Genomic DNA, 22,246 nt, shown 5'->3' with positions numbered 1-22,246 from the left:
GGCTCCGTGACGAAAGCCTTCTTGAGAGCCGTGAAGGCTTCCTCCTGCGGGGAACCCCACCGGAACGGGACCTTCTTCTGGAGGAGCTGGGTGAGCGGAGCCGTCAGCGTGGCGAAGCCCGGGATGAAGGTCCGATAGTAATTGGCGAAGCCCAGCAGCCGCTGGACATCCTTCACCTGACGCGGGGCTTCCCAACTGCTCAGGGCCTCCACCTTGCGTGGGTCCATGGCGATCCCCTCGGGTGAGAGGATGTTCCCGAGGAACTCGATGGACGGCCGGAGGAAAAAGCACTTCTCCAGCTTGGCGTAGAGCTGGTGCTCCCGCAGGCGCTGCAGGACCAGGCGGAGGTGCTGGAGGTGACTTTCCCTGGACCGGGAGTAGACCAGGATGTCGCCAGGTAGATCACCACGAACCGATCCAACATGTCCCGGAACACATCGTTCATAAAATGTTGGAAGACGGCGGGGGCGTTGGTCAGCCCGAACGGCATGACCGTGTACTCGTAGTGTCCGTACCGGGTGCCGAACGCCGTCTTCCATTCATCCCCTTCACGCATCCGCACCAGGTTGTAGGCCCCCCGGAGGTCGAGCTTGATAAAGATGGAGGCCTCCCGCAGCCGGTCCATCAGCTCCGGGATGAGCGGCAAGGGGTAGCGATTCCGCACCGTGATGGCGTTCAGCCGGCGCTAGTCGCAACACAGGCGCAAATCCCCCGTCTTCTTTTTCACGAAGAGGACCCCACGACAGAGGGGACTTGGAAGGCCGGATGAACCCTCGGGCCCGATTTTTGTCCAGAAAGTCCCTGAGGGCGGCCAACTTGGGCTCGGACATGGAATACAGGCATCCCGTTGGCAGCGGGGCGCCGTGTTGCAGGTCCACGGGGTAGTCGTAGGGCCGGTGCGGGGGTAAGCGGTCCGCCTCCTTTTCGCTGAAGACGTCAGCGAAGTCCTGCAGCTCGGGGCATGGCGACAGCTGGGGTGAAGATGTCCTGGCCGGCGCAGGTGTGGCGGATGTGGTCGACACACTGCAGGCTGGGAAACGAGATGGCGTTCTGCGTCCAGGCCACCTGAGGATCGTGAGTCCACAGCCAGGCCAGTCCGAGGATCACCGGGAAGTGGAGGTCCGCCGTCACGTAGAAGCGAATCGCCTCCTCGTGGTCCCCGATGGCAAGGCACAAGGGCTGCATGGCGAAGTTAATGGGTCCGGCCACCAGCTCCCTCCCGTTGATGGTCTCGATGCTCATCGGAGGGTCCACCGGTACCAAGGGGACCCCAAAATGGTCCACGGAGGCCTGGTCCATAAAGTTCGTGGTGGCCCCCGAATCCACCAGCGCGTGCGCCGGGATCCCTTCCGGCCGGTCACCCACCCACACCCGGTTGTCCAAAATCAGGTGCCGAGGGGGCCCGGGGTCCACGTCGGCCATGTCCGGCGGGGGCTTGATCCGTGCCCGGCCTAAGGTTTCCCCGAGTGGCCAGGCCGGGATTCGGGGATGGGCGTACGTGCTCTGCCGCGCTTCCTGGGGCATGCGGCGGCGAAATGGCCGGGCTCCCCACAGTACAAGCACAGCCCCACTTGGCGCCTCCGGCTCTGCTCCTGGGCCGTCAGGCGAGGCCTGGCCGCTCCTAACTCCATGGGCTCCTCGGCGGCAGCCACGAAGCGTGGGGCGGCCCGGGGTGGGGGCGGCACGGGTCGAGGGAGGGCGACGGTCTTTGACAGTTGCTTGTGGCGATGGAACGGGCGTTGCTGGAGACGGGTGTCGAGGCGCAGGCAGAGGAGCACCAGGTCAGCGAGGGTCCGTGGCACCTCCACCCGAGCCAGCTCGTCCTGGAGCTCTTCCGAAAGGCCCCTCTTGAACGCGTCGGCCAGTGCCGTGTTGTTCCAGTCCGAATCGTGGCACAGCAACCGGAATTCCGCGATGTACTCCCGGAGGGGGCGGGGCCCTTGTTGGATCTCTCCTAGGCACCAGGCAGCCGTCTGGGCCCGCACGGGGTCTTCATACATTAGGCGCAGTTGCCCCCAGAACCCCTGGTAGTCCGCCAGCAAGGGGCTGTCCCTGAGCACCAAAGGCGTGGCCCACTGCGCAGCCTGGCCAGACAACAGGTTCATCACGAAGGCCACCCTGGCCCGGTCATCTGGAAAGTCCCCCGGCCGCATTGCCATGTAGGTCTGGCACTGGGCCATGAAGGCCGGGAACATCTCCATCCGTCCTGAGAACTTCTCCGGCACCGGTACCGGGCTGTGGCGCTGAGGAGGAGGAGGAGGTTGGACTGCTGGGGCATTCCCAGCAGCCAGTTGAGCAGTCAGCTGGGCGACTTGCTGTTGCAGTTGCTGGTTATCTGCTTGTAGCTGCTGCACAATCAGCGCCAGCTGTTGCTGATCCATCTTGTGGTGTAGATGTGTAGGAGTCAGGCAAGATGTCGTGTCCCACTCCTCCACTGACGGCCGGGTCAGGGAAATCCGAATCAGGTGTGCCTCTGCAGCTCTGCCAAAGTCCTAGCAAAGTCCTCAGGGCAGGCAGGAGACCAGAAAGTGACTTCAGCAAGATATGTTTAGACTTTGCCTGACTCAGAGACTGCCAGAAAGCAGATCCTTTATATAGGCCATGGGGTGTGGCTCCATGACTCAGCACTTATCCAGGCCTGCCCCTCCCTTCCTTCTGTTGCCTCCGCCTATCAAGTCTTCTGACGCGAGGGTCACTCCAATCGGCAGCTGTTGGTAATTGACCTTCCTCAGGCTCACATGCTGTGGAGGAGGGGGAGGGGTCTAGTTGCTCCGTTTGCCTGGGCATGGAGCCAGAGCTGGGGGCTGGAGATACTTGCTCTTCTTCAGCTGTCTGGGCATGGAGCCAGGGCTGGGGCCGGGAGATGCCCCTCCTCAGCCTGTCTGGGCATGGAGCCAGGGCTGGGGCCGGGAGGCATGCTAGGACATTCTTCAGCGTTCGGAAGCAGATAAGCAGACCCCGGCTGTGGTGGTGAGATCGGACGAGACACAACACTACGTAAGATTATGTTTACAACTCTTAATGCCTTTTTTGCGATGTAGTTGCAGTGGGTTTTGGCACTTAGGTCATTGGATATGAAGACTCCAAGGTCTTTGACAGGGTGGGGGGTCAATTGTAAGATAATGTCTGTTGAGTTTGTATTTAGTGTTTGTATTCTTTTTTCCAATGTGTAAGACAGAGCATTTGCTGGTTGAGATTTGGAGTTGCCAGGTTTTAGACCATTCTGACACAAAGTCAAGGTCTTTTTGAAGGGTAGCTGTATTGTTGGTACTGTTAAACAGTTTGACATCATCAGCAAAGTGAACACAATTACTTTTAATATGGTCGCAGAGATCATTAATGTATAATATGAAGAGTGTTGGTCCAAGAACACTGCCTTGGGGAACACCACTATTGACAGGAACAGGATTTGATAGGGCACTGCCTATTTTGACCACTTGTTGTCTGTTTGACAGGAATGCTGTTATCCAATTGTGGAGGGGTCCAGAGATGCCGTAGGATTTTAGTTTGAGGAGAAGTTTGTCGTGTACCACTGAGTCAAAGCTTTACAGAAGTCTATGTAAATTGCATCTATTGTTTTGCCTTGATCAAGGTTTGTAGTCCATATGTTTTTGCAGTGAAGAAGTTGTAAGTTACATGATAATTTTTTTCCTGAAACCAAATTGTTTATTAGAGAATAGGTTGTTTGTTTCTAGGTGGAGGGTAATGTATTGGTTGATGATGGATTCAATAACTTTACAGGTAATGCAGCATAGAGAGTTTGGTCTGTAATTTTCAACTAAGCTGGGGTCTCCTTTTTTGAAGACAGGGATGACTGTGGCTAGTGACCAAAGTTTGGGAAGGGAACCGGTTGTGAAGGCTTTTTCAAAGATTATCCTTAGGGGTTCTGCTATATAAGTGAAAAGCTTTTTTAAGAAGTATGCACATAGTCCATAAGGTCCTATAGATAGGGATGGTTTTAAATTGCGAAGAGTTTTTTCAACATTTTCTTCAGTGAAATCTATTTGTGTTAGGTCGTTAGTGTGGTTGGGAAATTTTGGGTTTGAGACATTGCTGTTGACAAAGACTGAGCCAAAAAATGTGTTAAAGAGGTTTGCTTTAACTGTTTCGTCATTATTTTCTTTGCTGTTAGATTCTTTTAGTGGTGGGATGTATCTCGAGACATTAAGTTTGTTATTCACAAAATTATAAAAAGCACGATTAGAATTTGTGTGCAGAAGGTGTTCCTCTTGCTTGGTGTGGTAATTTGTGCATTCAATTTTTATTTGGTTGCATATATCTTTGAAATTTGCTACATGCCCCTTTTTGTTTTTTCTCCAAAGGGATTTTTTTTTTTTGGATTGGAGCTTTTTTATTTATATGGGTAATTTGCTTTTCCTGATTTTGGTGGTGGTTAGTGGTACGTAGAGTTTAATGACTCTATTGACTTCGAATAGGAATACTTTGTAGTGGTCTTCAGCAGTGATACAGGTTGAGAATAGATTTTGCCAATCAAGAAATGAGAGGTAGGTATTTATAACGTCATAGTTAGCTTTTTTGAAATTGTAGATTGGATTACTATTATTCTGACGATTTTTGTAAGGGCGTATATTGAGGCAAAAGTCTATCATACTGTGGTCACTGTTGGAGAAGGGTTCTTTTATTTGTAGTCCATAAATTGAGTTTCTGTTATTGCAGAAGATGAGGTTGAGGCAGTTGTTTAGTCTTGTATTGTTAGTTACTAATTGTTCAAAACCTAAATTTGTAACAGCATTGTATAGGATAGCACGGATGGGTTCAGTTGTACATTCATTTGTTATCCAGTTAATAAGAGGTAGATTGAGGTCACCCAGGAAGATGAGAGGATATGGGCAAGATGTAGCCCAAGTTAGTAGTGAGGTTAACTTGTTCGCATGTGCGATGTCATAGTCAGGGGCTCTGTAGCATAGAAGGAATCGAAGTGTGGTGTTAAGGGATAGGTCACATACAATAACTTCTGGGATAGCTAGATTTTGTGCAACTTGAACATTTTTTAGACCTAGTGACTTTTTATGAAAGATAGCTACTCTACCACCTCTGCAGGTTTCACGATCTGATCTAACAACATGGTACTCTTTGTCTGAAATAATGGAGTAAGAGATGGATGAGTTAAGCCATGTTTCACATACAAATATAATATCAAATGTACCATTTTTTAACATGAGGATAAATTCAGGCAATTTGTTTACAATGCTTCTTGCATTTATCAATTTGTATTTAAGGTCTGCAGTGTTTGGTGAAGAGGAAATAAGGGGCATGTGTACCTAGTTATTGATGATAGTTGGTTGGAGGTTTGATCTACGAATGTTTGGAGGTTCTGTTCAAAGGGTATTTGGAGGTTGGTTGCTTGAGTTACAAATGTTTGGGGGTTCTGTTCAACAAGCAGCTGGAGTTGGTTGGTTGAGCTACGAAAGGTTGGAGGTTCTGTTTGACTGGCAGTTGGAGGTTGATTGGTGTGACAGATGGTTGGATGCTTTGATTGATTTTTGCTATAACATTTGCTGTAAGGAGGCAAATTGCTGGGAGGCAGAGGCAGATTTTTTTTCCCTCCACAAAAGCTAGGTGTGTCTTATAGACCGAAAAATATGGTATCTGTCATTTCTATTTTTAATGCACATTAAAAAAAACATCAAAAATGCATTTTATTACCAAAACACATATAACTCACATCTTTAATAGTATTGTAGTCTTCTTCAGTGTTAAAGATCACCTGTAAATATATTAAAATATATAAAGATATTGTAGAAATATGTTATCCAAATTCATCCAATTTGAGTGTATTGCAACTTACAAAAATTTAAACTAAATAAACAGTAAAGCATATCAAGTAAATTTCCAGAATACTAAAATATACAGGCCATTAAAAAAAAAATACAACTCCTTCAAAATGCAAAGTTAATAGTGATAATCTTCCTTCCTTCTGATAATATAATTAATTTATGAAGCTAATGCATATTGCTACAATTCAAGTTGTTATATCTTAACAAATATGTATCTTAGTACTAAAACCCACAGTCTCAAATGTACTATTTAGCTGTTTTTTTTAATTCACTGCTTCTATCTTGAAAGATCAGAAACTAAAATCTGTATATAATCCTAGAGAATAATACATGCACAGCGCTTTAGATATAGAGCAGGGTGTCAAACTCAAGGCCCAGGGGCCAGATGCGGCCCACAAGGCAGTTAGATCTGCCCTGTGGGGCCATCCTTGAAACAATGAAGGCCTGACCCGCAGCACCTCAGCCTGGGCCACGCTGACCGGGCACTGATTTGCAACCTGATGGCGGCAATCGAGGTCGGGCAGCGGCCAGCATTAGATCATAGTCCCACTTCAGCCTCGTCCCCTGTGCATGTGCACATGTTGTGACCCAGGTTCCCCGACTCGGACTCCTGGAGGAGGATGATTCAGAAAGTGAGGAAGAGGAACTGGCAAGGCCTGCTTCCCCTGGGCCCTCTCCCTCCCTGGCACCCACCCAGGAGGAGGCGGAGGGGCTGGCAAGGCCTGATTCCCCCGGGTCTTCTTCTGATTTGGCAACGCCCCGAGAACAATCTTGGCTTCATGCAAGACTGCGCAGACGTGACTGGCGCGCGCAGCAGAGGAGGCGTTGAGACAAAATCAAAGAATGATGAGTCACGGAGTGACACCCATAGGGGCTATAAAGCAGGAGGCAGAACTTCCTGGCTTTTTGTCTTGAACAAAGCAGTGAATTTGCGTGGGCAAACTGTTTCAATGGAGGGAAGAATATATTCGTAAGTAACTCTGGCCTTATCTATAATTTCCTAGTTATTTCCAGAGACTTGGCAGGCACGTGGGTAGACGTGGCTAGAACATTTATTTATGTAAATAAACTTGAAAAGAAGGCCTTTGACTGACTCTTTGTTGGGAGTATTGGGGGAGGGAAACAAGACAGCACAGGAGATGGTGAGCACATGGGGCCTGGTGTCCCTGGGGACCGCGTCCTGAGTGCTTCTCTTTCACCCAGGACACCAGTCCTCGTGTGCTCACTGCCTCCTATGCACATGTACAGGGAGTGGGGCCGAGGCAGTGGTGCAGATCTAATGCTGACTGTGGTATAGCCTGGATGGCCGCCATCAGGTTGCAGATCAGAGTCCCGCTTGCTGGCCTGTCACTGGGACCGTCCTGCCCCCACATGGGAAAGCCATGCTGCCAATCTGTCCCCCTCCCCTCATCCCTTCCTGAGCATGGAGGAAGGAAGAAGATTGCAAGGAGATGGAATGGGACATTTAGGACCATGGGGCTTCTGCCTGCGAGGTGCAATGGGCAATAGGCGATCACAGGGCCTGTGGAGGGGATGCGGCAGGCGAGCAGTGGTGGCATGCGACTTCTGGCATTGCGGGGAGGGGGAAGCAGAACTGCCATCTTGGAATCAGGTGTGGAAGTAACAGAAGGGAAGGTAAACAAAAAGGGAAGCTTTTTGTTCCACAGGTTTTTTTTTTTAACCTGCCAGAGGCTTCTCATTTTGATCCCTCCCCCATCGTTACCTCTATGTGGCTCTCCACTCACTTCTCCCAGACCTGTGTATGTATTTGTGTGCATGTGTGTGGGGGGAGGCGCTGCAGCCCACTGCAACCACTGGGCTGGCCCTCCAGGAAACAGGTGCAATGGCAGCACCTGCGGCGGGGAGGCACATGATGTGAACCACCAGACACACCTGCTCTATCCCATGTAGGTGGAACCGGCAGGCAGCTGCCTGGCACATCCAGCAAGCTGGACTGCATGCCTCCCTCCTGCACCTCTGTCGCCACTGCGGAAGAAGACAAGGTGAGGCTGGGGGTGGAGCGGCTGCTGCCAGACACCATTGGCCTGCCTATTCCATCCCGTCTGTTTTTGCTTGCATTTGGAGAGGTTGCAGCTGGTCATCTCGCCCCCCCACCCCCCGTGCATGGAGCGTGTTCCTCTCACATAGCTGATGCACCTCGGCACCACTGTAGGCCACAGCCATCACTGAGGCTGCCAGCAGCTCGCACAGGTTCATTGTGTCACTTCCATCACCACCCGGAGCACCAGGCCCGCCCAGCCAGAAGGAGGCGAAGTGGACAGTTAGAAAGACCAAGTAGAGGTGATAGCGCATGCCCAGGCCCAGCAGGCAAAAGTCAGCCACAGCGAGCAGGGAAAGTTGGATTCCTATCAGAAAGTTGTACCTCCCCCGTCTCTGCGGGGCCTGGGCGGCCATAGTACCGATGGGTATCCAACTTTCCCCAGTCATGGTGGCTGACTTTTCTCTGCTGGCCTGGGCGTGCTCCACTACCTCTACTCCAACTTTCTAGCTGACTGCTTCACCTCCTTCAGGCTGGGTGGGTCTGCCAAGTAGCGGCAGTGGTGGGTCTGCCGAGTGGCGACAGTGGCAGGTGGCTAAGGTGCATCAGGTGCGCGAGGGGAATGTTCCATGCAAGGCAAAGGGCAAGATTCATGAGCAGGTCAAGGAGAAGACCAGTGGCGACCTGCCGCAAGCAAGAACACAGTGGAATGGAGTAAACGCATTCAGGGGTCCGCATCATGTGCCTCTGCCTGCTGCTGATGCCGCTGCTGCTCATGCTGCTGGGATGACCATAAAGAACTATCTGACAAATTGAAAGAAAAAAAGGACAAGTATAAAAAGGGGAAAGAGGGGAAAATAACTAAGGCAGAATATCAGCAAATAGCCCAGGCCTGTAAAGATGAAGTGAGGAAAGCTAAGGCTCACAATGAACAAAGGCTAGCAACAAAAGTAAAAAATTAACAAAAAAAGCTTCTTCCAACATGTTGAAAACAAAAAAAAAAAGTCAAGGAAACAATTGGCCCATTGCTGAGAGAAAGTGGCAAGAAGGTGACAAGCAACAGGGAGAAAGCAAATCTATTTAACTCGTATTTTGCATCTGTCTTTACACAAAAGGAAAAAACAATCCAACCTATCAAAAACAGCACCACAAAAAACAGATTAGGAACACAAGTTAAAATAGGGGAAAAAATGGTAAGTGAACACCTGTCTACCCTAGACAAGTTCAAATCACCAGGACTGGATGGATTACACCCCAGGGTTCTGAAGGAACTGGCAGACGAGATCACAGAACCACTGAACTATATCTTTCAAAGATCCTGGAGCACAGGGGAACTGCCAGAGGACTAGAAAAGAGCTGATGTAGTTCCCATCTTCAAAAAAGGAAAAAAAACAGATCCAGGAAATTACAGACCTATCAGCCTGACCTCAATACCAGAGAAGATTCTGGAAAAGATAATCAAGCAACGAATCACTGAACACCTAGAAGCAAACAAAGTAATAACCAAAAGCCAACATGGGTTTGTCAAAAACAGTTCATGCCAGATTAATCTCATTGTATTCTTTGACAAAATGACAAAATTAGTGGACCAGAAGAATGCTGTCAATATAATTTACTTGGACTTCAGTAAAGCATTTGATAAAGTAGACCATAACCTACTACTAGGTTATGGCTTGGGGCCTGGATACTTACGGAACCGCCTGCTGCTACCTCATGCCTCCCACCGACCCGTACGCTCACACAGAGAGGGACTTCTCAGGGTGCCATCCGCCAAACAATGTCGGCTGGCGGCCCCCAGGGGAAGATCCTTCTCTGTGGGGGCTCCTACTCTTTGGAATGAACTTCCCCCTGGTTTACGCCAAATATCGGACCTTCGGACCTTTCGCCGCGAACTGAAAACATATTTGTTTGTTTGTGCGGGGCTCTCTTAAATCGTCTAGATTTTAAATTTAAATTTTAAAGTTTTAAATTGGGGTTTTTTAGATTTTATATATTTTAAATTTTTCGGCCAAACTGTATAATAAGTTTTTTAATTTATTTTTAATTGTACATTGTTTATTTTTATCATGGCTGTACACCGCCCTGAGTCCTTCAGGAGAAGGGCGGTCTAGAAATCTAATAAAATAAATAAATAAATAAATACTAGATAAAGTAGAAAAATGTGGGTTAGACAGCACCACCACCAGATGGATTTGTAACTGGCTGACCAACCGCACTCAACGTGTAGTCCTCAACGGAACTACATCCACATGGAGGGAAGTATGCAGTGGAGTACCCCAAGGCTCTGTTTTAGGCCCAATACTCTTCAACATCTTCATCAATGACTTGGACAAGGGGATAGATGGGGAACTCATCAAATTTTCAGATGACACCAAGCTGGCAGGAATAGCCAACACTCCAGAAGATAGGCTCAAGATACAGAAGGATCTTTTTTTTTTTTAATTATAAACATAATTTAAAAAATCATTGTGAACAGATTATTGGTCAGGTACATCCTTGAGCATATTGATTTTCACTCCCCATTATGGTCTAATACAATATATTTTCTTCTCCTTCTTAAATTTAATTATTTGCCATATGTAATAAAAAAATCAATTCCATCCCATTCTGAAAGATATTTAAATGAAGTCTAGTCCCCATATTTAATTCCCCAAAATATCATTAATAAATCTTCTATTAACTTCTTAGATTTCACAAATCTGAACCTTATATCTATATTACTTAATCAGAGGTCAGAACATCTAACAACTCTTTCCTAAAACTGCCCAGCGATCACATAGACAATTTCTTTCTTACTTAGGGATAGTCCTGAACTCACAAAGACCATTCCGCTTATTATCTTCCTCTGCCTCTAAATAACATTTATTTTTAAAAAAAATTTTTCCATCTAATCAATTTTGATACAGAACAAAGAATTTAACATTTTAAAAGGGTATACTACTTGTTTCTCCCAATTATTCCTCCATTGTGTTTAACTGTTTCCTTAGACGTTTTTATCACCAATCATTTTTATTACCTTACTTATCCTTAAAAGCAAAAAAAGTAACTTTTTCCTCTGCATAGTAACACTCATTTCCCTCTTATCCCAATTTATTCTACAATCTTTCCCTCCATTCCCCAAAACATCATTATTAAATTTTGCATAGTTGTCACTTGTATTTTTACATAAATGTTAACATTCTCTACTTAAATTCTTAACATAATTCTGAAAGTAGCTATTAAATCCTTTCTAAAAATATGTCGTGAAATCATATCATAACATAACAACAGAGTTGGAAGGGACCTTGGAGGCCTTCTAGTCCAACCCCCTGCCCAGGCAGGAAACCCTACACCATCTCAGTCAGATGGTTATCCAACATTTTCTTAAAAATTTCCAGTGTTGGAGCATTCACAACTTCTGCAGGCAAGTCGTTCCACTTATTAATTGTTCTAACTGTCAGGAAATTTCTCCTTAGTTCTAAGTTGCTTCTTTCTTTGATCAGTTTCCACCCATTGCTTCTTGTTCTACCCTCAGGTGCTTTGGAGAACAGCCCGACTCCCTCTTCTTTGTGGCAACCCCTGAGATATTGGAACACAGCTATCATGTCTCCCCTAGTCCTTCTTTTTATTAAACTAGACATACCCAGTTCCTGCAACTGTTCTTCATATGTTTTAGCCTCCAGTCCCCTAATCATCTTTGTTGCTCTTCTCTGCACTCTTTCTAGAGTCTCAACATCTTTTTTACATCGTGGCGACCAAAACTGGATGCAATATTCCAAGTGTGGCCTTACCAAGGCATTATAAAGCGGTATTAACATTTCACGTGATCTTGATTCTATCCCTCTGTTTATGCAGCCCAGAACTGTGTTGGCTTTTTTAGCAGCTGCTGCACACTGCTGGCTCATATCTAAATGGTTATCCACTAGGATTCCAAGATCCCTCTCACAGGTACTACTATTGAGCAAGGTACCACATATACGGTACCGGTGCATTTTGTTTTTTTGGCCTAAATGTAGAACCTTACTTTTTTCACTGTTGAATTTCATTTTGTTAGATAGCGCCCAATGTTCAAGTCTGTCAAGATCTTTCTGTAACTTGAGCCTATCTTCTGGAGAGTTGGCTATTCCTGCCAGCTTGGTATCATCTGCAAATTTGATGAGTTCCCCATCTATCCCCTCGTCCAAGTCACTGATGAAGATGTTGAAGAGTACTGGGCCTAAAACAGAGCCTTGGGGTACTCCACTGCATACTTCCCTCCATGTGGATGTAGTTCCGTTGAGGACTACACGTTGAGTGCGGTTGGTCAGCCAGTTACAAATCCATCTGGTGGTGGTGCTGTCTAACCCACATTTTTCTACTTTATCTAGTAGTAGGTTATGGTCTACTTTATCAAATGCTTTACTGAAGTCCAAGTAAATTATATTGACAGCATTCCTCTGGTCTACTAATTTTGTCATTTTGTCAAAGAATGCGATAAGATTAGTCTGGCATGATCTGTTTTTGACAAACCCATGTTGGCTTTTGGTTATTACTTTGTTTGCTTCTAGGTGTTCGGTGATTCGTTGCTTGATTATCTTTTCCAGAATCTTCCCCGGTATTGAGGTCAGGCTGATAGGTCTGTATCAACAGAACCATCAACAGAACCATCTTCGTGGGAATAGTCCGCTATTCCATTCTTACATTCTTCCTCTGCCTCTGGAAATCATTCTTTAATACAACTACAAATTGCAAATAATAAATTGGACATTTAAAAACACAATTAGGTTTCTTCTTGTTTAAGGTGTTTTCTTTTGTTCCATATTCATCCCTCATATTTTGCTTAAATAACAAATTTTTCACTTAGTTCTGTCGTCCAAAGGCAGCCAACCAAGGACCTTTTTAAAAAACTGTTGCATAATCACACCAAAACCAATCCTCATGGGAATAGTCATTACAAAGCTATTTGACTCTTATAATCTTCCTCTGCCTCTAGATGTCACTCTTTGATACAATTGCAAGTCACAAGTAACAAGTAGCCATTTTGGTGACAGCTTAAATTTCTTTGTTCTTAGATGTTTTAGTTCATGGAGGTCAATTTTCCAACATTTTTTCCTTAACTGTATCATAAAATCACATTATAGATATTTTAAACCCGGAGAAATTTTTCTTTCTTTCATTTTTCTTCTGTCTTTAATCATCTTCTTTTAAATTACAATCTCAATTGGCACAGTGTCCATTTTATTTCTATAAAAGTAAACCACGCCTTCCCTTTGTCTCAGCTTATTTGTCTTTATCCAAAATTTTAACTCCTTTTGATAGTTTCTTTAAGTGTCCAAAAATTAGAGGATAGAGGGATTTGAGATGTTCCTTTGAAGTCAGTACAATATTCTTTTTAACACTTTTCTCTTCTTTTATTTCCTGAATAGTCCATTAAAACTTCTAGGGATCTCAAAAGCAATGCTTAATTAAAAGATTTATTTTATTTTCTTATTTGATTAGAGCTCTTCACTTCCATTCCAAGCCCCATCCAAATTCATTCACTTTCCAGAATGTGTATTCTTTAAATTGTTTCCTTCCACCTTCACTTCTCATACAATTTAGATGCCAATCTTAGGTTTTTTTTCCCCGAGGCTTGTGCCAAATTTAAAATGAAGTTTCTTCATGAGATAGTGACTCACCCGACTTTAGCAATCTGTTACCTTGGTGTTTAATCCTCCTGCCCAAACTTTTGGCCACCACGGCTTTGTTGCAGCTGGTGGTGGCGGCTGCATTCCTCCCCACTGGGTCGGGGGAAAGATATCTGGAGCTGCGGGGAGTTTGCAATCTCCCCGTTCACTCCAGCAGCTCCCCCATTCTTCGCTGCCCCTTCGAGGCAGCTATGGTCCGATCCTGAGAATGGATGGACCCCCATATCGGAGGGATTTCGGTGCATACCCCGGAGACACCGGGGTTTGCGACCGTATTGCCCGCAACGCTGGCCACGCCACTCTCAAGATACAGAAGGATCTTGACAGGCTTGAATATTGGGTGCTATCTAACAAAATGAAATTCAACAGTGAAAAAAATAAGGTTCTACATTTAGGCAAAAAACCCAAAATGCACAGGTACTGGATATGTGGTACCTTGCTCAATAGTAGTAACTATGAGAGGGATCTTGGAGTCCTACTGGATAACCATTTAGATATGAGCCAGCAGTGTGCAGCAGCTGCTAAAAAAGCCAACACAGTTCTGGGCTGCATAGACAGAGGGATAGAATCAAGATCACGTGAAGTGTTAATACCGCTTTATAATGCCTTGGTAAGGCCACACTTGGAATATTGCATCCAGTTTTGGTCACCATGATGTAAAAAAGATGTTGAGACTCTAGAAAGAGTGCAGAGAAGAGCAACAAAGATGTTTAGGGGACTGGAGGACAAAACATATGAAGAACGGTTGCAGGAACTTGGTATGTCTAGTTTAATGAAAAGAAGGACTAGGGGAGACATGATAGCAGTGTTCCAATATCTCAGGGGTTGCCACAAGGAAGAGGGAGTCAAAACTATTCTCCAAAGCACCTGAGGGTAGAACAAGAAGCAATGGGTGGAAACTAATCAAGGAGAGAAGCAACTTAGAACTAAGGAGAAATTTTCTGACAGAACAATTAATCAGTGGAACAACTTGCCTGCAAAAGTTGTGAATGCTCCAACACTGGAAATTTTTAAGAAAACGTTGGATAACCATTTGTCTGAAATGGTGTAGGGTTTCCTGCCTGGGCAGGGTGTTGTACTAGAAGACCTCCAAGGTCCCTTCCAACTCTGTTATTATTATTACTATAGTTGGAAGGGACCTTGGAGATTTTCTAGTCCAACCCCCTGCTGAAGCAGGAAATCCTATACCATTTCAGACAAATAGCTCTCTAATCTCTTCTTGAAAAACCTCCAATGTTGGAACTCCCACAACTTCTGGAGGCAACTTTTGTTCCACTGATTAATTGTTCTCACTGTCTGGAAATTTCTTCTTAATTGTACTTTGCTTCTCTCCTTAACTAGTTTCCATCTGTTGCTTCTTCTCCTGCCGTCAGGTGCTTCAGAGAACAGGCTGACCCTCTCTTCTCTGTGGCAACCTTTTTCTGAATTCACCCATCTGTTGGGAATGTAGAATCGAGAGCATTTCATGAATAGATCCAACAGGAGAGCTAATTTCTCTCTGGAAGGGTTGGATCCATAAGTATTATACTTCTCAGCCTTGTAGGATTTGTCCTTGAATTATATGTAGAAACAAACTGGTGATTAATGCATTGCTTATATTGTTGGTGCATCATTGTTGCACTGGTTCTCATCCACCAGCATATAAGTGACTATATTTTGCATAACTGAAAGTTTCTGAGTAATCTTCAAGAGCAGTTCAAAATACGAATAGTGTGGGATATATCAACATTTAAAACAAAGTTCAAGCAATCCTCATGTTACGTCCATTTGTTCAATGACTGTTCAACGTTTCAATGGTGTTGGAAATACATGAATGTAGGACTCTTCTTTGAAGCTCTAGCCATTGTGGTACCTAGTCCTGTGATCAAGCCCAGGGTATAACTGGTAACATCTGTATATTGATGGTATCTCCCTTTGAACAGATTACCTTTTGTAGAAATTCCATACACATGCTAAACAACATGGGACAAAACAGTCACTCTTCTAGTACTATGTAGTGGAGTAGTCAGGAGTTTGAGTATTCTGTCCCAACTTAGAGGTTCTTACATAAGTCCTCAACTTATGAGCAACATTTTAAAAAATTTAAAAATTTAAAAAATAGGAGGCTATTAACACTGGAAGGACACGACATGCAAACAGGGTGGCATGCTGTCCTTCGGGATGGAAAACAGGGTCCACCAGTACTTCCACAAGCACCTCATTAGATGGGCTCTATTGGATGTTTGGGTAAAAACCAAACAACGAAATTACATGGAAATCCCAAACTGGTTATCAACATTGGAGATGTTTGTACATCCAAACTTCATGAAATCAGGAAGAGTAATTACCTACAAGGATATATTAAATGAAAGAGGAGAACTAAAATCTAGACAAGATCTATACGAGGAAGGAATAGAACTGGAATGGTAGGCATATCTACAGGTCCAATCACGATACACGAAAGACAAAAAAGAATGGGGTATAAAGACAGAATCTATGGAACTAGATAAAATCCTATTAGGAGCAGATGAGAAAGTGATAAGGAAAATATACCAATTATCTACTGGAATATGCTATGGTGGAAGAACAGGTGAAAGAAACCATGCTAGCCTGAGGCAAAAACTTCGGTTATAGTATTGATTTAGATAAATGGCAGGAATTGTGGATAGGAATTGTGGATAGAGAAATAGAAAATTAACTCTAGCCACTACATACAAAGAAAACCTGTACAATATGTTGTACGTGGTATCTCCCACCCACAAGATTAGCTAAGATGAATAAAAACCTCTCACTGATGTGCTGGAAATGTAAGGTAGCACCAGGAACCTTCTACCATATGTGGTGGGTGTGTCTGAAAGCTAGGGACTTTTGGCACCAGATAAAACGATTTATTTATTTATTTATTTATTTTATTTGATTTTTATACCGCCCTTCTCCCGAAGGACTCAGGGCGGTGTACAGGCATAATAAAAAACCGGCAATACAATATACAAATTTAAAATACGATTTAAAAAACTTATTTAAATTAGCCCAATGATTAAAATTTACTCTACTAAAACCCCATTTAAAATTAATAAATTTAAGATTAAAATCCCAATTTAAGCCAGCCCCGCGCGGATAAAAAGGTGAGTCTTGAGTTCGCGATGAAATGTCCGAAGGTCAGGTATTTGGCGTAAACCCCACGATGACTGGAAGAGATGTTAAATCAAATCATAGATCTAAAGCCAGAACTTTTTCTATTGGGTATCACAAAGGACAAATATAATAAAGAAATAATATATCTAATGTTGCATATATTAACGGCAGCGAGACTGGTCTTCACACAAAATTGGAAAAGTAAAGAAAACCCACCTGAAGAAGAGATAATAAATAAGATACTGACTTGTGCAGAAATGGACATGCTGACTCTGGAACTCAAAGACAAGGGTGAAACGGAATATCATGAAATCTGGAATAAAATGTATCAATGGTTGGAGAGGAGGAGAAATGTTGGTATAGAGAAATATGGGTAAATCAAGGGTTTAATAATTATTATGTTAGTATGTGATAGGTAGGAATTGTATTGGCATTGAATGTAATTTATATAGACAAAGAGATTTATGTAGCTGAATTTTGATAGATTGTACTGTAATAGAAAACTTTCGTCTTAAGTGAGGAGACAAGACCACGAAGGATTTGAGAAACAAGAATTAATTTATTATTTACGCAAATAGGACACAGACCTCCATTCACGTGGAAAACAAAGGTCTGAGCCTCGAGCAAGGCTCAAGCATAATCTTTTATACCTTTGGTTACAGATATCACATAAGAAAAAGAAGTTATCCTAATTGGTTGTCACAGACAAAAGCCCATATATGGACTACCACTATCATACACCATCCAGATACATATGTTGATGCATATGTTGCTATCAATGCCCCTTTCTTACCACATATAGTTACTGGAACAGGTTACAAAGAACAGCATGTAGAAATATTCCTGTGCTTTACAGAAAGCTTGCAACACCACACCTCTGCCAAGCAATATACTTCCGCTTTTATGTGACACGTGGACTTCTATCTCTAATACATCTTGTTATAATCCTAACAAATAAACATAAAGCACTTGTATTATAAAGCATTGGGGTCCTGTTTCAGTACAAAGATATATATTGAATATGAAATGCAGTTGTTGTAAGGGAAAATTTGATGGACATGTTGGAACAAAAGAAGTCACACTATGTCCAATGTTTTTAACTGTATATTTAATAAAAAAACTTTTTATAAATAAATTAAAAAAACCTATGAACAACATTTCTGTTGCTAAGCGAGACAACTGTGAAATGAGTTTTGCCACATATGATATTACCTTTCTTGCAACAGTTGTTAAATGGATTGTTGCAGTTAAGCCAGCAACACAATTGTTAAGTGAATCTGGCTTCCCTATTGATCACATGACCCCAGGACATTGCAATAGTCATTAAGTGTGAAAAATGGTCATAAATCACTTTTAAAAATAAATACCAATTAAAGTAGCAGAATCCCAATAGAGCCAATGGTCCCTTTATCAAACTCTAAGGATCAGGAAAACCATGCTTCTTCTCTCCAGACTCCATTGGTCATCTACAAGAGTAATGTAGACGAATGCCACTCAGCCTGAACCCTAACTGTAAATCTGAGCAATTTATCTAAAATAAAAAAAAATCTTTTTTGGGTCTTTTGTTATCTGTCAGTTTATTGTTGGTAATAAAAAATTGTTGGCCTTAAAGTCTTTTAAATAATTAATATATGTGTAAAAATTATTAGTTGTAAAGGAATATTGTAACTATAAGCCTTCTGGTCTTTTTAAAAGATTTTGCATGATCTAGCAAATCATAAAAGAAGAAACTTTGAGAAGTCCATGAATATGGGCTACTGAACAAGTTTTCATTTTGTGATGAGTCAGCTCAAGACAGCCTGACATCTAGAAACAAGTAAAGATATCAACTTAGATATTGCTTCACTGCCTGTGACCCAGCCAGTGGCACAATGTCTCTCTACCAGCATGACCAAAGTCCAGGCGATGAAAGCAGCGAAATTCTTTGAAATAATCCTTAAAGGATTAATTCTATTGATTTTTGTAGCATTGTTATTTTTAATGGCTACTAAAATAAAAAATCAATTGTAAAAAACCAGCTGGAAAATTAAAATGCTGATGCATCCTCTCCATCCCCTAAAGAAAAGTCATCACACCCATACACATACACATGCAGAGTGTGCCCTCTTGATACTTCAGGGCTGCTTAAGTATGAAGTCTCACTGCTCCGACTTGGCTGCATCGTCTGTGATTGGCATTATATTAGAACGACCAGGTCTGAAAAGCTCGATCGGTCTTGTTAAGCCGGGAGATTTATCACCTCTCCCCAAAGAAGGTAACGCGAGCCCGCTCGGAAACGACGCCTGGCGGCCTTCTGCCCCTCGAGGGCCTTTCAGTCCACGATCGAGCAAGATCGACCGCGAGAGAAGAGGGATTTCCGAGGTTCCTGCTGACCAGCGCGGGAAAGAACTGCATTACCTCATTGTTACGGGGATGACACTCCTCCATGGCTGCAGCGATGGTAGCAGCAGAAGCCTCCCGATTCCCAGCCTCGCCCGTGCATTAGCTCACCAATTCTACTTGCTCCTCCTCCTCTGAGCCCAAATCACGCGTGCATCTTTCCGCAACTCCCTCTGCCAGCTGAAAGGCTCCTCGTCTCCAAAGCCCGTTTGGGTGTTGTCGGGCTCATCCCCAGATTTACTTGTTTGCAATACTAAGAAAGAGGCAGTAAATATTTAGAAACAAAAAGACTTCTAAGCCTCCGGAATCCCGGCTGAATATATTATACATAGGCAACACTTACTATTTTTAGTATTTATCCAATTCTCTATATGTTTTTCAGATCGAAGTCCAATAATTTTTATGACACTTACTGTAAAATAATTTTTTACAGTACAGGATTCCAATTTTAAATCGAGGATGGGGCTTTTTATACATATACATAAATTAATTTTGAAAAAAGACAATTCCCATCTTGGGAAATCCCTGTGTGTGTTATATATAAGGAAAATGATCATTTAAAAGAATAATAATTATCATTTATAGGAAAATGGTGTTCTATTGTTTCTAACAAGGAAAATGCTTGATATGTCAAATGGAACAATTATATTTCAAAATTACCTGTATATAGCAGCTAACAGCTAAAAATCAGGTGTGTGAAACCACAAGCCTAGCCAGCCTGAATGCCAGCAAGCAGAGGAAGTACAAAAATAACAATAGAGCTTATGCTAGTAAGGGAAAAGGTTATGGTGAACTTATTAAAATTCTTGGAACAAAGGTGGAGGGGGCTTTTAGGAGAATTGAGAAGGATGCTGTGTTAAAAAGGGGAGGAGGAAATGAACTTGTGTAAGGGGATAAAAGCTGATGAATGCTTTGTTCCATGTCCACTTTCTGTGCACCTGTGTTTGCAAATATGTGAATAAACTTCTTTGCTGCTTTCAAGTTGTCTCGGGTAGTTCCATATGCAAACGTGCCCTGTTTATAACACCTGTATTCATATTTTCCACTGTAGGGTTTATTGTTCAATGAAAGCAAGCGGCTGAGTTGCTTTCAGCGTAACAAGCATTTTGGCTTTAATGTTATGTGTAAATTGGGCTGCAGTGGCTTATTCAAAAAATCATGTTTAAAAATATTGGCTGACTCACATTATTTTCACAATATTCTTAAACTTGATTTACTCAATCCAGTGGTTGAGAACTTTGCATAGCACATAGCATTGGAAACCATTGCTAAGGAAAATGAAGCTAAAATGAGGAAAAGTATACCATTACATCAATTGCAATTGCCCACATTTTGTACTTGCATCTCAACATTATGCAGATAGTCCTTGGCCTATGACTACAATTGGGATCATGTTTCCATTGCTATGCATGGCAGTTGTTAAGTGAGTCATGCCTGATTTTGCTATCTTTTTGCCACAGTTATAGCAAATCACTGCAGTCACTGTGGTTATTAAGCAAATCCAGTTTTTCCTATTGATTTCACTTGTCAGAAATTATTTGAGAGGGTTGCAAATGGTGATCATATGACCTTGGGATGCTGCAACTGTCATTAATACATGTCCGGTTGCTAAGCACACAAATTCTGATTACATGATCATAAGATTACTGCAACAGTCATAAATGCAAGGATCCCAGTTGTAAGTTGTTTTTTTCAGTGCCATTGTAATTTTGAATAAATGCTGAATGAATGGTTGTAAGTTGAGGACTGCCAATATGTACATATGTAAAGGGTAAAATTTGTGTTGCAGAACTGTAACAATTACATTACATTCAGTGTGTTTCTTTTAATCATAGCTTTTCTGAAACTTTGCTATGATTTTCCTTCATATAAATAGGTATATTGATTCTCCCATTAATAACTGTTAAAGGAGCAAATTACAGGCCCTATAAATGTTCTAATATCTGAGGTTCCTTAAAGTTTTGGGGATGGAATGCATAACTGAAATCAGAAGAAGATATTTTAGCTCATTATTCAAAACTGTTTTTGAAACTTGCCGATGGATAGTTAATATTGGAATAAGAATTGGCAACAATAATAGATTTCTTGTCAATATAATTTTCTCCATTCAAGGATGGTAGAGGGAAAAGGTCCTTAGAATATGTGTGTCAAGCCAGATCATGTGTCAAGCCAGAATATGTGTGTCAAGGATCATGTGTGAGAGGCATATACAAGTAGCCTTTTCATATATTTTCTTTACTTATCAGTTTACAAATCCTTTTGTGTGTGTGTGTGTGTGTGTGTGTGTGTGTCTTCCTTTGAATCATTGTTGACTCTTGTTGACTGCCTGGACTAATCCCTGCAGTTTATTGGCAAAATTTTGAAAGTGGTTGCCCATTGCTATTTTCCTAGAATAAAGAGAATATGACTGATGAAGGTCATCCAGCTGGCTTTGTGGGACTAGAACTTACAGTCTAGCGTCAACCACTACAATAAACTGGCTCTCAATTATACATACACACATGGCTGAACAAATGTTAAAAAGCATTACAAGTAGCCCTTGACTTACTATCACAACTAAGACTGGAAATATGGTCATCAGCCATTATGGTCATAATTCAAAGCATCTATATGACCGGAAGTGATTTTACAAGCTTTTTTTGTGACTGACATTAAGCAAATGCCATGGTTGCTAATGTATCTTGCAGTTGTAAGTGTGAATCCATTCATCTGAACAGGTGGTTTTTACTGGTTTCCAGTTCGTGGGACCATGCCTAGTTGTAAAGGTGACTTGTTGTAAAGATGACTGGTTGCCAACCACCTAGCATGTGGTCATATGACCATGAGGGGGGTGCTGCAACCATTTACAACAGTCAGGTGGTACTTTACAGGCTGTAAAGCACTCGTTCCATGGTTATCATAAATGTGAATGGTCATTAAGTAACTAGTTGTAAGTTGGAAGACAATATTTTTTTTTCTGTTCAATTCTTATTCACAGTTTTCAGCCATTTCCTGTATAATGTCTGGAACAATCCTTCAATTACAGCATTGGTATTTTAATGTTCTAGTATAAAGGCTGAAAATTGGAATAATTACAATCTAATTTACAATATATGATGATGTTCATAAAAATCCAGTTTCCTTAAGAATTTTATTGCATTAACAGCAGTTAATATACTAAGCTTTAAACCACAGTGCAGCTCACATCCTATAGAAGGCCAAAACCAAACTATGTATATTATGGCTTAATGTGTTTCATTTTTTTTATTTTATTGCTTTTAAATTAAAGCAGAAAAAGAAAAGAAAAACAGAAAAGAATCATGTCCCAAAGA

The 22,246-nt window shown here is 42.8% G+C and overlaps 1 protein-coding gene across 6 annotated transcripts in view; it reads right to left on the bottom strand.

Moving 5' to 3' along the window:
• DYNLT3 (dynein light chain Tctex-type 3) overlaps positions 1-19,055 on the bottom strand; it is a 34,232-nt gene extending 15,177 nt beyond the window's left edge. For 2 of the 6 annotated variants that reach the window (XR_009155253.1, XM_058184466.1), the window contains exons 1-2: positions 18,954-19,055; positions 5,687-5,728 (exon numbers count right to left, since the gene is read on the bottom strand). Coding sequence is in view for 1 of the 6 variants with exons in the window: in XM_058184466.1 (XP_058040449.1) it covers positions 5,687-5,728; positions 18,954-18,983 (72 nt within the window). In the remaining 5 variants the exon portion in view is untranslated. Of the gene's footprint in view, positions 1-5,686; positions 5,729-16,772; positions 16,870-17,349; positions 17,504-18,953 lie in introns of all 6 variants that reach the window. The other 4 variants (XR_009155255.1, XR_009155256.1, XR_009155254.1 and 1 more) reach the window with 4 other exon arrangements.
• Positions 19,056-22,246: the final 3,191 nt, after the last annotated feature.

The sequence above is a fragment of the Ahaetulla prasina genome, chromosome 5 (genome assembly GCF_028640845.1).
Source record: "Ahaetulla prasina isolate Xishuangbanna chromosome 5, ASM2864084v1, whole genome shotgun sequence".
Classification (NCBI taxonomy): domain Eukaryota; kingdom Metazoa; phylum Chordata; class Lepidosauria; order Squamata; family Colubridae; genus Ahaetulla; species Ahaetulla prasina.
The sequence above is the reverse complement of the archived record's forward strand: the minus strand, read 5'-3'. Positions and strand labels throughout refer to the sequence as shown.